Below are 15,112 nucleotides of genomic sequence, written 5' to 3'. Positions count from 1 at the left end.
TATATAGTGTGTGCACCTTTTTTGCTTCCCTCTGATGGGTTAAGGGGGCCTGGCAGGTTTCTGATCTTTTCTGCCTGGTTGTTACGTTAGAAATACTAGGCCTTATGTATCTGTTTTTGCTGGAGCAAAGGCTCTCAGCCTTCAGTTACAGGGAAGCAGGTGTTGAATCTTTGAATCCCCGGAGTTTGAGTTCTAGATAACAGAAACAGAGTCATACACAATGAAGGTGTGAATAAAACTCCCTTTCCCTCCCTCTCAGAGGTTGGGTTTCAGTCATAATCTTGCTAGTGCTTCATCCTGCAGAAGGACTGGCAGCAAAAACAGGTCACTTCAGACCAGGTATTTCTCAAGCAACAAACAGATGCATGTCAAGCTGTCCTGCATTGGCTCAAGAGCACGGGTACCAACCTCAGAGCACGGGTACCAACCTCAGAGCACGGGTACCAACCTCAGAGCAGACTGGTAAGAATCAGGACACAAACCCCACCCTGGCTGTGAGTTCTAGACTTAGATTTCACCAACCAATTATGAAGTGTGAACTCCTCAGGCACTGTAACAGCCTTACCATGGAGTCACAGACAGTCCCCCTGAGGTGCTCCAATCTGTCTTGCCCCAGGTCAGTTGCACCTGAGATCTCACACCAAAGACAAGACTGGTAGCCTATTCTATAATAAACTATCTACCGATTTATTAACAGGAAAAGGAAATAAGATTTATTTACATGGTTACAGCACCTAAACATAGATACATACAAATGAGTTACAATCTTAAGCTTCCAAAGTAACAGAAGCTTCTGTGATAAGCAAGTTCTTTAGGGCTAACCCAGGCTAAGCAGCTGGGGAACTTTTGCTTATGCCTAGTAATCCTGGTTCCCCGGAGTCCAAGTAGCATAAAGATACAGTTCCTTGTTCTTAGGGCTTTTTATTCCCTTCCCCATTTCAGCTTTGAGATGCAAACTCAACTGATGGGAGGAATTCACTTGCAAGACTCCTCTCCATGCAGTGGGAGGAGAGCAAACAACAAAGTCTTATACCTTCTTTAATGTTCCTCTCTAGTAGTTAATGTCTCTCTGTCTGGTGATTTACACAGGCTTACAACACAAACACTCAACCATTCCCTTATCATATGTGATTCAGATGTTATAAGGTGAGATGAACACAGGCAGCAACTCACAAGCATTCAGTAATGGGTAAACACTAAACTCACTTTTATAATTCTAATACCTATTTTAACACAGGGGAGCCAGACTGATCCCAGTTAGATATTTGTCAGTGTTCAACTGAGGCATGGGGACTTTGGCATGAGCTGGCATCTGGTCTGCCTGCAGCACAGTGCCCCCAAGACCTTTTTCTTAAAGAACAACAACAACAACAAAAGTACGATTCAAGTACTTTTTACACCATAAGACAAAAAAAAACCTTTACAAAAATTCTTTGCAGTTCACCTTTAAAAAGCAGCAATTTCCCATCAGCGTGGCAGCTTTCAGGGGCTACAAGTCCCAGCAAAAGATGCTCTGCTTGAGCTGGGTGGCCAAGTGGAATATTGCATCCTGGGGCTCCACCTCCATTCTAAAGATGAGCAGCCATACTCTAGAAAGCTGTGGACTGCCCCAAGCTCACCTATGCTGCTCTTTGGCCACCTCTGGTCTAAAATTCAGTCTGAAAAGGGATTGAATAACTGCGAGAAGTCCAGAGCCATCAGCACTGGTTTATCTCTGCCCCACTTTCCCTTATGTTAGCTGGAAATTCTGCAGAAGGATTTTGATGCCCTCCAAAAGGAGTACGACACTCTGCTGGAAATCCACCAAGAGACCGTGGAAGAGCGAGACCGGTTCTACAACGAACTCCAGCAAGTTCAGCGCAGCTCCACCCCCCGGCCTGACTGGGCAAAATGTGCAGGTACCAGGCTCTCATTGATGATGATTTGCTTTGGATGTCCCATCTCAAAGTGCTGTGAGTTTGTTAACCTTTGGGCACAGTGCAAAACCCCATTTCCTCCATGCAGGCTTTTATGGAGGAGGTGGGGCTGGCAGCTGGAGGGGCTCAGTGACTCTTGTTTTGTATTGTGTGTTTAACGTACGGGCTGAGCACCGATAGAGATCTGTACAAATCTAAAACTCCCACCAACATCGCACCCAGCTGGAGGACCTCCTGGGAGTGCTCTCCCTCCTTCAACAGCTCAGTTTGTTTCTGCTCTTACAGAGGTGATTTCTGGTGGGCCTGAGCGGTGGAGCTATCTGGAAGAGGGGAAGACCAGTGACCAGCTGGTGGATGTCCTTCTGGAGGAAATAGGAACAGGAGTGCTGAAGGAGAAGGACTCCTTCCCCGGGCTGGTATTTGTGTTTCATTCTTGGTTGCTTTGCTCTGGTGAGAGGACTTGGTAATACATATCTGACTGTTGGCAAAGTAGGGAAGAGCCTTTCCCATTCGGAATTACACAGCTGTTTTCATGGCTGCAGTATTGATACATAAAGATGAGATTGTTAATCGTTTGCTGGAAACCTTAGGCCAAGGACAACCAGTTGCCCTCTTGCTAGAGGAGAACAAATCTCCAAGTTGAGATTTACCAGCAGCTACTGAAAGTGCGAAGTATTAGCTAAGGAATTGTTGCCCAGGAGTTACTGGGCGAGGGGTGTTCCCTTCCTTGCCAAACATTGCCTATTGCTTGTGACCTGTCATAGCCACACTTTGCCTCTGTGTCTTCCCTAGCCCCCAAACATACAGGTGACAAATGCTGCATTATATAAAGATCTTCTTGCTGATGCCTCCCTAACAGGCAGCTCAGTAAACCCCAGGTGTTGTGACTGTTTACAAGCAGTTGATCTGTCACATGTGGATTCAGATTTCCTTTCGCCTGCCCTCATGAGTTGGTGACTCCTGCTCACAACATGTCTCTTCCTCCTTAGTTTTCTCCAGGAGCTTGAATGGTTTTATCCTCTCCTAGGGAGTTCTCTGCATCACTGCTGGAGGATGTTCCCCCATTTTTGTTACGTTGAAGCCCTTGTCCCTCCCCCTCGTTGTGGCTAAGGTAGATCAGAAGGGACTCTTTCTTTAGCAGCTACTCAGTGCACTTGCTAAACTGCCCCCAGAACATGGACCAGTGATGCCAGGCGCTCCCATCAAACTGCATGTCAGAGATCAGGGAAATGTTACTCCTCCCTGGGAAATAGCCATTCACTAATATGGGCTGGAGGGTTACCCAGCCTGTGTGTGTCACCTGTATGACACACTCACCATCTGTGTCTGGGGAACATCGCTCTGTACTGTGAGGCGTGCACAGAAGTTGTGTTCACAGCTGCGTGGGTGCAGTGGGAGTCACGCGTGTAGCAAGGGTTTGATCTAGCCCACTGCAAGGGGGAAGAGGAGACGCGCCTAGTGCAGACTCCAACTGTCTCATGTCCACGCTTGTGGCTTCATTGTGGCACCAGATCTACCTATGAAACACTGGGGACGAAAGAACCTGCCCCAGATGGCTCCCACCTTGTGAGCTTACCCAGAGACACGAACCTTTTCCATGGCTCCATATTCTATGGAAATAGCTTCTTTGCTACCTGAGGTGAATTCCGTTGTCTCCTGTATTATCTTTCTAGGGCAAAGGGGACAAGGTCCCTGTGTACCTGAGGTACGAAGGCCAGGTGAAGAACAAGAAGCTGAACAAAAAGGATGTGGTGAACATCCTGAAGGAGATCTGGAAAGAGAAAGTTTCAGCAGATCTGCAGGTTCTCTTTAGCCGATTTTTCCCCATAACTAAAACCCACTTGATTCCTTGCGGTCAGCTACTGGGACCGTCCTGCTGGCTGGAAGGGGTTGGAAGCCAGGGCTGCACCCAAGCCCCAGTTCATGTCACTCTCTCACCCTGTCAACAGAGGATGCTGTAGGAGCAAGTCATTTTGCGGTCTTCCAGACCCCCTTCCCCAGTGTCACTTCTGGGATGTACCTGCCTGCTGCTATCCTGATGAGTGATGGTGCTCCTGTGACCAGGACTCCAGCATGGCTAGGCAGTGCCTTGCTGTTATGCCAGCCATCCTGGCACAAGGTCCTAGCAGACATAAACCACACACCCAAAGTACCGTGCAGCCTACTAACTAAGCTGAGCACCAGGGGACCTTAAGGCAGCTACGAGTGTCACTGTGGTCAGCAGGAAGTCAGGGAAGCGTCTAGCATGACAGTGATAACAGTGCTCTGCAGGGTTCTACAGAGCAGAGATCAGGCCCCTTCCTTAGCCAGCAGGGCGGGGGGTGCTCCGCTCCCAGTGTGACACTGGTGGGCTTGGGGAAAACCTGCCCACCCCTCCCTGGCCAGAATGGCATTGTCCAGATGTGCTGGCAGAGGGCAGGATGTGCAAATGTGTGGTTCCAACCCAGGGCATGGAGGGCCCTACAAATATGGGGTGGGAGGAGGAGATGTAGTGCTCAGCACAGTGGCCACTCTTCAGTTGGGAACATCTCCTGTTTAGGACAGGGAGTGATATCCACTGCTCAGATCCAGTTACTGTGCTTCATCCAGCTGTGAACACCCTCAGGAGAAGGAAGGTGGCCTGGGTCTTCTCTGGTGTTTGGAGCTCAGGAGCAGCTCTGAAGGGATCAGCCCTCTCCAGCCTCAGCCTGTTTTCTGGAGCAGCTGTCTTGTTTTTTGCAGAAAGGGAAGCAATCCAGCCTTCCAGAGTTCTTCCTTAGCTACCTCCAGAAGAGATACGGAGACTCCTCTGCCTTCGAATGGGCGTACACCATCTATGAAAACATCAAGCTGTACCGATCAAACGAAGCCATGAGCTTGTTCTATGACATACTGAGTGGGAAGGTGAGTGGCCCAGGAACCTGGCGTCCTACCCCTGCTTCCATGAGTGTGAGAGCGAGGGAAATGGGGGACAGCCCTGTGGGGAGCTGAGCACCCGCACACCCCACTGCTCACCATGGGAGTGAGGGTACTCAGCACCTTGTGGACACTCTCAGGTACCTATTGGAAGGCCCCTGTTCTTTCAGGAGCACTGATCACATCACACCCTCCCACTGATGTCAGAGGGCCACAGTTTGCTCAGTTACATACTTACAACCCGCTTCGCTCCCCTGACATCTAGTCCTTTACACTCCCTGTACAATGCACAAAACGGCATGGCTCCCAGCTGCAGTGCTCCCATGGGCTGGGCAGCCAAACAGGGCTCATTCCCACCCTCCCTGGTCTACGGAGATGGAAAAGTCTCCTGTATTTCCTCGTGCCTCTGCCTGTACTCCTCCTACGCCGCCAGTGCCCCACAACATTATAGAGTTACCCTGCACACCCCCTGCTCTGGATACTGCATAGAAACGGTAGCTCAGGAGTTGCATCTGTCCTGCTCAAGAGTGGGTGAGAGGCATGGATACCGTCAACCATGAGGGCAATGAAAGTCTCCATCCTCCGGCTAAGAAGCTGACTTGCATGCAGCTGTTCATTGCGCGTGGGGCTTTCACAGCAGAGATCCTGTCTGCTGCCCAATAAGGTGAGGGATTGCCTCAGCACCCTGCCTCGCTGTGTCGTACAACATGCTGGTTTTCTGGCTGCTGCGCTCCACCCCAGAGAGGGCTGCTCTTCACTGGTCCAGTATGTCATTTCACAGGAACTGCTTTGGAAGGATGGGTGTTCTATAACAAGCGATTAGAATACCAGCCTTGGGGAGGGGGGGCTTTTGGCTTGCTTAATCATTTGTAAATCACCGGAAATGAGGTGCTGCCTCTGGGTGATGCCATCTTCCCCATTACTGCCCTGACTTTCCTTCTACTCCGGGAGCCTAGCCCCTCAGAGGTGCTGTCAGTGACCTGTGGACCCTTCCTGTTTCACAGGTGGATGAAGGACTATACCATGGCCAGAACCAGCTAATCGCCAACCTGCTGAAGGAGCTGATGGCCAGCGACAGCTCAAACAGCGGAACGCTCATGACGGAACAGTTCAAGTAAGAGGTGCTGCGGCTGTCCGAGCCCTGCCATCCAGGGGAGAAGAGCTTAGAGCTTCATGGTGTTTAAGGCCAGCCAGCTCCATTCGATCACCCACTGTGACCTCCTGTATATCACCCGCCATTACATTTCACCCAGTTACCCCTACATTGAGCCCACTGACTCAGTTATGCCGTAGTATTGTAGTCCCCAGGAGACTCACTGTTGTGTGCCACAGGCAGAGAACAGGAGAGACAGGTGCCCCGGTGCCCCACGCCCCTGTGATAGCAGGGAACGGACTAGTCAGAAGCAGAGTTGCGTTGCAGTGCCAGTTTCATCAGCAGGTTTCACTGGTTCTCTCCCCTGCAGAGTGATCTGCCAGAGCTGTGCACATACCAGCAGAGAACACCAGTTCCATGGGCACCATCTGCATCTCCGTCCTGGGCTACATTCTGCCCTCAGATAACCCTGCACATGCCAGAGGCCTCAGCAGAAGTTATGAGTCCATCAGAGGGCAGAATGTCGCCACTCTGCTAACAGCTGTATTACAAGACTCGGGCTGAGACACCCTATAACACTCGGGCACTGGCAAAATGGGTCCCGGTTTGGGGTCAGATTTGCTGAAGTGCTCAGGGCCAGGTTACCAGGTGCTCAGCACCCACAGTCTGGAGCAGATTTCCAAAAGCATTTGGCACCCACCCTGCAAAGCTCTGCTGGAGTCTGGCCATGTATTTTGGTGCCCAGAGGGGAGCCTAGGTGCTTTGGGAAATCTGGCACTGCCTACAAGGACAAAGCACACCTGAACATTCTGCTCTAGGGATCATTTTTGCTGATTCTTGCCCAGTTAAGCAACCGTTGTAGCAACTGGCAAGTGCCAGATTACAGTGGCTCCCTGGGAGATGCCATTCAAGTTGGGGCCACCTTTTCCCAAGAGCTCAGCACCCAGCACACACACACGCTGAGCTCTAGTGTAAACGTGGCCCGTGTTTTGATGCCTGCACAGGAGCTGAACTCGTCTGAAGACCCTGCCCTGGTTGCAAATGCTGAGCTCCTGAAAACCTGCTCCTGGAGTGCTGGCCTCTGGGGTGCTACACAGCTAACAGCGTGATGCACAGCCATGCACCCCTTGATTGGAGGGCCTGGTCACACTCCGAGTGTGGGTCCACGCACACCCGATTGTGCCACACAGCCCTGTGTTTGTGTGTTCCTCTCTTTCTCCCTACAGCCTGGCACTGAGGGCAGCTTTTCCCTTGAAAAGTAGTGATCAGATCCAAGAACTAATCGATGCGAGCAGGTACAAGGCAGAAAGCACAGAGGACCTCATTGACTACAGATCCATATTCATGGAGGTAGGCTGCAGCTTCCTTACTCTTTCCTCCGGTTTAGGTTTGAATCCACATGCTAATGGAACTGCAGTCCCCACTGTAGAATCTACAGCCTGAAAGCAGCCTGCAGAGGATGAAAATGCACCTCATGATGAGTAAAGGAGGCCTGCAGCACGGCTCACTCCCCCTTGCACTGGTGTGGGGCATTGCCTCCAGCTCCAGCACCTCCTGCTGGCCACTTGTCTCTAGCCCCAGGTTGTCTGTGGCTCTGCCCTCCGCCAAGTCACTGAAGTTCAGACTCCTTCCAGGAGCTCATAAACAAATCCAACCCAAACTGAACAGTTCTCCTGTCCTCTTGGGCTACTGAAGTCTTTTCCTCTCTACTTCCCTGGCGGGAGCCTACACTGCCCCTGTTGTCTCTGAATATGCACCCTAACCCTGGGCTTCTCTCAGCCAGAGGGACCTGTCTCCTCTGCCATCTCTTGCTCATCTGAGCTCCTTCAGTCTACTTATTATGGCTTAGTTCTGCCCCCTCCAGCCAGGAGCCAATTAGCTATTTACCCCCCCAGTGCCCAGCAGGACTAATTGGGTGCATTTGCTAGCCTGGCAGGTGATGGGGGTTAAGCCCCATCCCAAGGCCTCAGAGCTTCTTCACCTTTGTTTTTTCCATTAGAAAGATAGGTCTTGTCTGCTCTGTAGGACTCTGGTGACTGGGGGTGGGATCCACAAAGGGACTTAGATGCCTTAACCCCAGACTTAGGTGCCTAAGTCCTGGTTTTAGGCTTCACTGCAATATGCAAAACCCAGTGAGGAGCAGACTTAACCTTCCTTATGTTTCTGAGGTTAGAAAAGTATTTGTTGTAACAAACCCCTCACAGCTCTTCTGTCTCCATGTAAGCTGCTGGTTTCCTCACCTGCCGGGGGGATTATCAGCCAGCCACAACCAATTACTCTTCAGCCCTTGGTTCTGGGCTCCATTTTTTGTCCCAGTCACGACAAACCCACAAAAGCAAACCAAAACTTCCAGCTGGGGCTTCACCAGCCACCCCTCCTGGGGTTTCCCAGCTGGCATCTCCCTTCCCCAGGGAAACAGCCCCTTCCTGCAGTCCCCCGTCAATGGAGCCGCTTGCTGGCTTTGATAATCACTTCCTCCCTTCCCGGCCGGCTCTGACAACTGACCAGGATGGACTGATCCCAGGTCTCTGGCCACCCTGTCACATGACATCAGAAGGAAGCAAAAATGGGCATGAGCCCAGTGTTCAGGAACATCGTTTGCAGGTATCGTGCACCATGTCTAACAAAAGCCAAGGCTGAAGCCACAGCCTCTAACAGACACAGCTCTTAAATCCCAGCCCTTCGTGACTTGACTTAGGCCTGGTCTACACTGGAGTTAGGGTGACATAAGGCAGCTAATGTCGCCCTAACTCTGAAAGCGGCTAGACAAAAACAGCTCCCAGCGCTGTAACACCAACATAACAACTCCACCTCTGTGAGAGTGATGAAGTTAGGGTGACTGAGCAGCAGGAGGTCAGCTCCTGCCTGTGCCAGTCTCCCCTCTCTCTACCCCAGTCTCTGGGCAGTGGGGCTAACCTCTGCTTCTCCAGGGGGTGGGGAGGCTCCACTCATTAGCATGTGTAAAGTGCTGGAGGAGCCTCGGCTGCCAACAGCTGTGTGTATTAAGTGCTTGGTGCCAATGTAGTGAGGTGCAAAGCACGCCGACAGTATGTGCTCACTGCAGGCTTACCCCAACCCCACCGTTCCCATGTAGAACCCTCCTGGCCTGGGCTTGCGTTCCTGGCTGGGGGTAGAGACTACAATCCAGGTGGGCTCTGACCTGCCTACTTTGCAGTGAGGATGCAGCTGAAGCCCAGGTAGAAGAGCTCAGGTTTTGATGGTCCTCCAATGCTGTCCCACAGTCCCTAAAGCCTGTATTTTCTGCTCATTTCTCACTCACTGCCTATGCACTGGGAGTCCCCTGTCAGTCTCCTTACGCTTGGTCAGCATTTACCCCTCCATTCCACATGCCCTGCTCCATGTCCCCAGTGCTCAGCTCCACTCAGTCCCGGAGCGCTAGAGGTTGCCATCCCAGCGTGCTGCTAGCTGGCCAGAGGAGCACACCAGCGCTCTGGCTGGCCTTGCGTAGGAAACCAGCAGGGAATGGGATTCTGGGCACTGCACCCAAAATCTTCGCTCTCTCCGAAAGCCGCTCCAGGCGGCTGGCAGAGATGGGGATCAGTGGATGCAGCAGCTGTCAGCCGCCGGAGCACTGGTTACACCCCAGTCCTGCTGGCACAAAGGATGCTGCTTCCTGCATTAAGAGCCCCCAGATCCAAGTCTTTAATACACACCCAGGGGGTGGCTGCCTCTGGCTTGTGGTGGGGCAGTGCACAAGAGCCAGGCTCTGCTGCTAGGGGCCCTGCTGTCTCTTTCAGGACGAGGAGGGCAACGCTGAGCCCTTCATTGCGAAGATCAGGAGCCAATATGCTAGCGAGAAGCAGGAGTATCTGAGAGAACTGAGGAACGAGCTAGGCCATGCGCCGTGAGTAGTTGGCTGTTCAGATCCCCTGTTTTCTGTTCCCCTCTTGGATTGCCAAGAAATCCAATCCAGGTGCAGCTGCCTGGCAGTGAGCTCAGGGTGCTGAGACAGGCAGGTGAATGGGGCACAGCGGGCAGGGGTGGAGAATGAGCCAGTGTGGACAGTACAGTAACAGGGGCAAGCCAGCCGGAACACGGCCAAATGCTTTTGGGAGCTCTCCAAAGGCATTGGATGTGTAGCATGTGGTCACCACTGGGGCAGACCCCACTGTACAGACAGAACGGGCAGCCCCTGCTCCAAAGGGCGTACGCAGCCTAACAGACAAGGTGGACAGGTGGACAAGGCAAACCAGTGTACTGGGGCGGGCCACAGATCGAAGAGGGCGTGTGCAATTTCTAGCTGGCCAGCAGCAGCAATCATCATGCCACCTGCCGAGCCGCGGGATCGTTAAAAATTCAACCCTCTTCCTCACCTAGCAGCTGTTCAGCCAGTGCTCAGAGCAACCCTCAGCTTAGTGCTGCCAAAGGGAATGGGCCACCTTTCGGGAGAGCGCCTCCTAAAGGCAGCCTTTCCCCCTGTAATTACCTCTGAGAGGAGCAAATAGCAGAGGGGAGGTAACCCACATAGCACTGAAAGCTGGGTGGGTTTCAGCTTATGGCCAGATGCACTTCACCTGCCCCCCGCAGCACTGCCCTTATAGACGGCCAGTGCCTCAGCCCAGGGAGCAGGGCTTCTGAGGGCTAGTCCAGCGCTCAGCACCAGGGGCCTGATCCTGCTGGGGGCTGCTGGCTACTACCACAATACACACACATTTTACTCAGTCCCCAGATGGATTATTCCAGGCAGGGCTGGTAGCACCACCTGTTATTAAGGCTCCCTGACACATCCCAGTAGAAGACCCTGTTGTCAATTGCTTGTAACTTCAACCAGGTGGGTTGAAATTTTCCTTGCTGAGCGTCTGCCTCGGGCTGAATTGTTTTGGAAAGTTTCAGCCATTGCCGAGAACGAGGCTAGAGGACAAGACATTGTTTCGCTCGTGTTAAAAAATTCCATCCACCTCCTCCTTGAGATGCTCGAGTGCTTTGGAACAGGGACTTGAAACGTGGCAGGTGGGTGACTTGAGTCAGGGCGAGGCCTTTTACCAGCCTCGTGAAAACCTGCTGAGATTTGTACAGAGGCTTATATCTTGGCCAATTGCAGTGTGCACATGCTCAGTACAGCCTTAGATTCTAGCAGCTAAATTCCCTGAAGAGTCTGTCCACGCTGAGCATCCTCCAGCCCAGGGCTGGGCAGGACTTTCCCTGCAGGGGCCCAGATTGAGTCCAGGTACCTGAACTGAGAGCAGGGAGCCGGACTCCTCCGCCAGCACCAAGGCAGTAGAAAGGAGGAAGCTGCACGATTTGAATGTAGAGGGGAGAGGAGCTGGACGTGTGGAGGGGGCAGGGTGAGTTGATCAGGACAAGGAACCAGCAGGAAGGGCAGGGGAGACTGGGGGATGGGGAAAGGGAAACTGGGACTGAGAGTTGAGTCAGAGGAGACTGGGATGGAAACTTGGGTGGGGGGAAGACAGAGATCGGATGAGGAGTCGGTCTCAGGTTTCCACCCCACCTGATAACTTGTGGGGCAGAGGTGAGACTGATTTGATGAGAAGCTGAGGTGCAGGGGGAGAACTGGGAGAGGCTGAGCAAGGAGACTGGGTCAAGGAACCTGCGGGAGGGAGGAAAGACTAGAAGAGCCTGAAGGAGAAAACGGGGAGCCAGTGGGGCCATGAAAGCAGGGGTGGGGAGTGACTGGAGGCTAGGGTGCAGGAGACAGAGATTGGATGAGGAGCCAGAGGGGCAGACCTTGGCCTGTCTGAGCAAGGAGCTGGCAGAGAAGGAGCTGGAGGGTAGAGGGGGTACTGGGACTAGGAGGCTGGAGAGGAACTGGGATGAGAAAAGAGTGAGAAGTGGAGAGCGGGACTGGCTTGGTGAGGAGAATGCAGTGGGACAATGAGCAAGGGGTGGGGAAGAGACCAGGTGGAGGGGACAGAGCAGAAAGGTCAAGCTAGGGGCGAGAGTGGGCAGAATAGTCTGTGCCCACTAGAGAGCACTCCCCTCGAGCCTGGAACGGGACCCAAGATGCCTGAGTCTCACCATTCCTCTGCTGTCAGCAAGTAGCTGTGAAATCAGCAGGCAAAGCATCCCATCCCATCCCATCCCTCTCTAGTGCTGCTCGCCGTAGAGGTTAACAATCGACTACTGCTGTCAGTTACGCAGCTGAAGTGGCAGACATCTGGGCCATGGCTCTAAAGGTTCCAACCCTGCTGATGACCCACATGGTGTCAATATGTCGACACATGGTGGGATTTCTTTGCTTTTTGTAGTACCTAGAAATTACACAAACGCCATTGAAAGACCATTATTAAGGTTGCAAAGTCAAGCAAGCACTCAAGAGTTAGGCAATGTCAGAAATAAAAGTACTGTGCAACCTTCGTTCAATCCCCCCTTCTGCATCTACGTGATGATACAGACTAATTACATGATCACATGCTGTTTTCTCCCCGTGACCTTGCTTGATTCAGTGCAGAGGATGGACCTGCTCTGGGGACGAATCAGGGCTGTGTAGTAAAAGAGGCTGTTGGCTATGGGACCCCAGGTTCGTTTGTTGCAGAAGCTGGCAGGTGTGCAGTCAATGAGGCAGGGGACTGCAGGAAGAGACAGGATGGTCTCCTGGTGAAGGCAGTTGAATGTTGCCCTGGAGAACTGAAGTCCAGCCCTGTCTCTGCCACAGAGGAGTTCCTGTGTGCTGCTGGGTCTGATTTCCAGAAGAGCTGAGCACTCCGATGCGACTGACATCGGTGGGAGCTGTGTGCTGAACATAGCAAGTGCCATAGAAGGCCAAGTACTTTGAAAAAGTAGGTCCTAAGTGTCTCAAATTGGGCACCTAAAATTAGTGGACATTTGACCTTCATCTAAATTTAAATCTCTGTGCCCCAGCTCCCCCTCTGACAAGGGGGCGAATGCCACCCTCTCACCCCTCAGCTCGTTCTGAAAATCAGTAAGTCTGAGGCTCTGCCACTGTAGAAATGAGCACCACAGAAATCCCATGAGAAAAGTAACGGCTCTGTCGTCGGAGCAGGGTTGAAGAGTGGCAGTCAGTAAAGTCCCGGGGCCACACACACTGAACAATGGAGAGAAAACAAAATATTGAATAGCTGCTCATCCCCTGAGCACCGGCCGTCCTGTGCACAAAATGGAGACAGGACATACCATGAGCTATGAGTAGTTAGATGTCACGCTGTAGCCACACAAGGCGGCTGGATTAAGGTTATGCAGTCAGCCATAATTCTGGCAATTCCTAATGTTTGAGAGCTTGACTTTGCAACACTAATACAGAACATAGGCTGCTGGAGTGGGCAGAGGGGGAATCCTTGGTCCCCAGGACATGGGCATAGATGCCCAATGCTGCATTAATCTACAAGGATTTCCTGGGTCAGACATCACAGTATTGTTTGGCTTGCTTTTGTACACAGGGAGGTGAAAGTGGATGATCTGAAGACAGCCTTCTGTGCCATTGATCCTGCTATTGATGACCTCACGCTGGACGCCTACGTTTGCCTGGCATTCCAGGCCTCAAAAGAACAGTGGGATCAGACTGGCTCTCTGCCTGTGGACACAGTGGTTGAGAGGCTGCTGGCTGGAGACACAAAACGAATAGGCGCCCTTCCTGAAGAGATCTACACAAGCCACTCCTTCTCAGAACGGGGAGAGGCAGGGGCCTATGCTTAGTTAAATGGCTCCTCTCACCCCTTATGTACTCAGCTAAATACTTGTGTCTAGCTTTACAAAAGGCTACTCATAGGGGTACTGCACTGAGTTTTTTACAGGCTGACTGATCCTTAACACCAGAGAGGCTTGGTTGATTTGTATCGCAGCAGTGCAGCCAGCTCAAGCAGATAAGAGTTCCTGCAGCTCAGTGCCCCATGTAAAGAGTTTAATTTCAGCGCTCTCCAGGAGCAGGGGGTACAGTCACAGCAGAGGCAGCTCATCCCTCCAAAGCAAGCTGGAGGCCGGGGACTGCTGGTCTCTAGAGATAGCAATGTCAGTTTTCACACACACTCCACTACTCGCTTCGGCACAGCTGCCGAGACCTGCAAGCCCTCCTTAAAGGCCATGGTGGGGTGCAGGTACTCAACAGGCTGGAAAACTAAAGAGCAAGATTGCTAAAGAAGGGCTTGGCTACATGGGGAGGTGATGCTGCTATAAGGTAGGGTGTGAATGTAAATGCTCCAGTAATACTGCTGTAACTCTATGGGGACACTTATTCCAGTGGGAGAGTGCCTTTTTCAATTAGGTTCTGGCAGTTTGGCAGTGGTTTAAGCTAAACCCAAAAAAGTCCCTCTCGTCCCAAATTAAGTGTCCCCCAGGGACTTACACCAGTCTAACTCTAACTGGAGAAGTGGCCCTGTGGACAAGCCCTAAGACTCCTGCCCCAGGGGAAAGGGCCACGGTGGTATTGGTAACTTTGCACAGCCACTCACTAATTCTTACCAGTGTTTGCCCACTCAGGGCTGTTCCTCTCAGAATTCCCTTAGCCCTCTGCTGCGATGGGCCAAATGTCAGGGATGAGGGTCAGGAAGCAGCTCTAAGTTGCTAGGTGGTGGCGGCGTAAACAAGCTCAGAGTCACCCTGCCAGAATGTAAACATCTGGCCTGCTCCCTTCCCCCTACCCCAGATTGGATGGGAGGGATGGGGAAAGCTGAACGGGCAGGAGAGCTCTAGCTGAGGTAACAAACACCAATTGGGTGCAAGCATGAAGCAGAATGTCAGCAAGAACAGCCCCAAAACATTTGGGGTGCAGAGGCACCATAGCCCAGCTGGACTAGGGTAGTGGGTCTGCTGTATGCGTCTGCCAAGCTCTTACACCTGGAATACTGCATTGTGTCTGTGCACCTCCACACCAGGAAAAGTCTGCACCGAGCAGGGAAAGCAACAATACAGCATAGTGTAGCTCGAAACCAAACTACTGACGTGGGTGCACAGAAGTCCGGAAACCCCCTGACAGGAGAATAATGGGGAGTGTGGTGTGAGCGGGTGGAATTCAGTGACTATCCAGGAGCATTTCACTGAATTGTAACCAGTCTCTCCCAGCTGTGGTGTGAGCTCCTTGTACTGGGCTAGGGAAGACATGGGGGCACACTTGGTCGAGAGCAGTCCTACATTAACACCCCATGCAGTGCAATGGACAAGATCTGTCCATATTCATTTGTAACGTTAATAATTCTAGGTTTAAAATAGCTTCTGGATATTCCGAATGTAGATTTCCTCTCTCCTCTTCTCTCCAATTACAATCGGACAACTTTAA

General features: G+C 52.1%; 1 protein-coding gene across 1 annotated transcript in view; it reads left to right on the top strand.

The window, feature by feature from the left end:
* The window catches only part of TSNAXIP1 (translin associated factor X interacting protein 1), a 55,382-nt gene extending 41,846 nt beyond the window's left edge, over positions 1-13,536 (top strand). The window contains exons 9-16 of the mRNA XM_065416737.1: positions 1,739-1,898; positions 2,202-2,332; positions 3,590-3,718; positions 4,638-4,799; positions 5,816-5,925; positions 7,131-7,254; positions 9,663-9,769; positions 13,281-13,536. Of these exons, the coding sequence (XP_065272809.1) occupies positions 1,739-1,898; positions 2,202-2,332; positions 3,590-3,718; positions 4,638-4,799; positions 5,816-5,925; positions 7,131-7,254; positions 9,663-9,769; positions 13,281-13,536 (1,179 nt within the window). The remainder of the gene's footprint in view (positions 1-1,738; positions 1,899-2,201; positions 2,333-3,589; positions 3,719-4,637; positions 4,800-5,815; positions 5,926-7,130; positions 7,255-9,662; positions 9,770-13,280) is intronic.
* The last annotated feature ends 1,576 nt before the right edge of the window (positions 13,537-15,112 follow it).

The sequence above is a fragment of the Emys orbicularis genome, chromosome 14 (genome assembly GCF_028017835.1).
Source record: "Emys orbicularis isolate rEmyOrb1 chromosome 14, rEmyOrb1.hap1, whole genome shotgun sequence".
NCBI lineage: Eukaryota > Metazoa > Chordata > Testudines > Emydidae > Emys > Emys orbicularis.
Note: the sequence above shows the minus strand (reverse complement) of the source record. Positions and strands in the feature narration are given on the sequence as shown.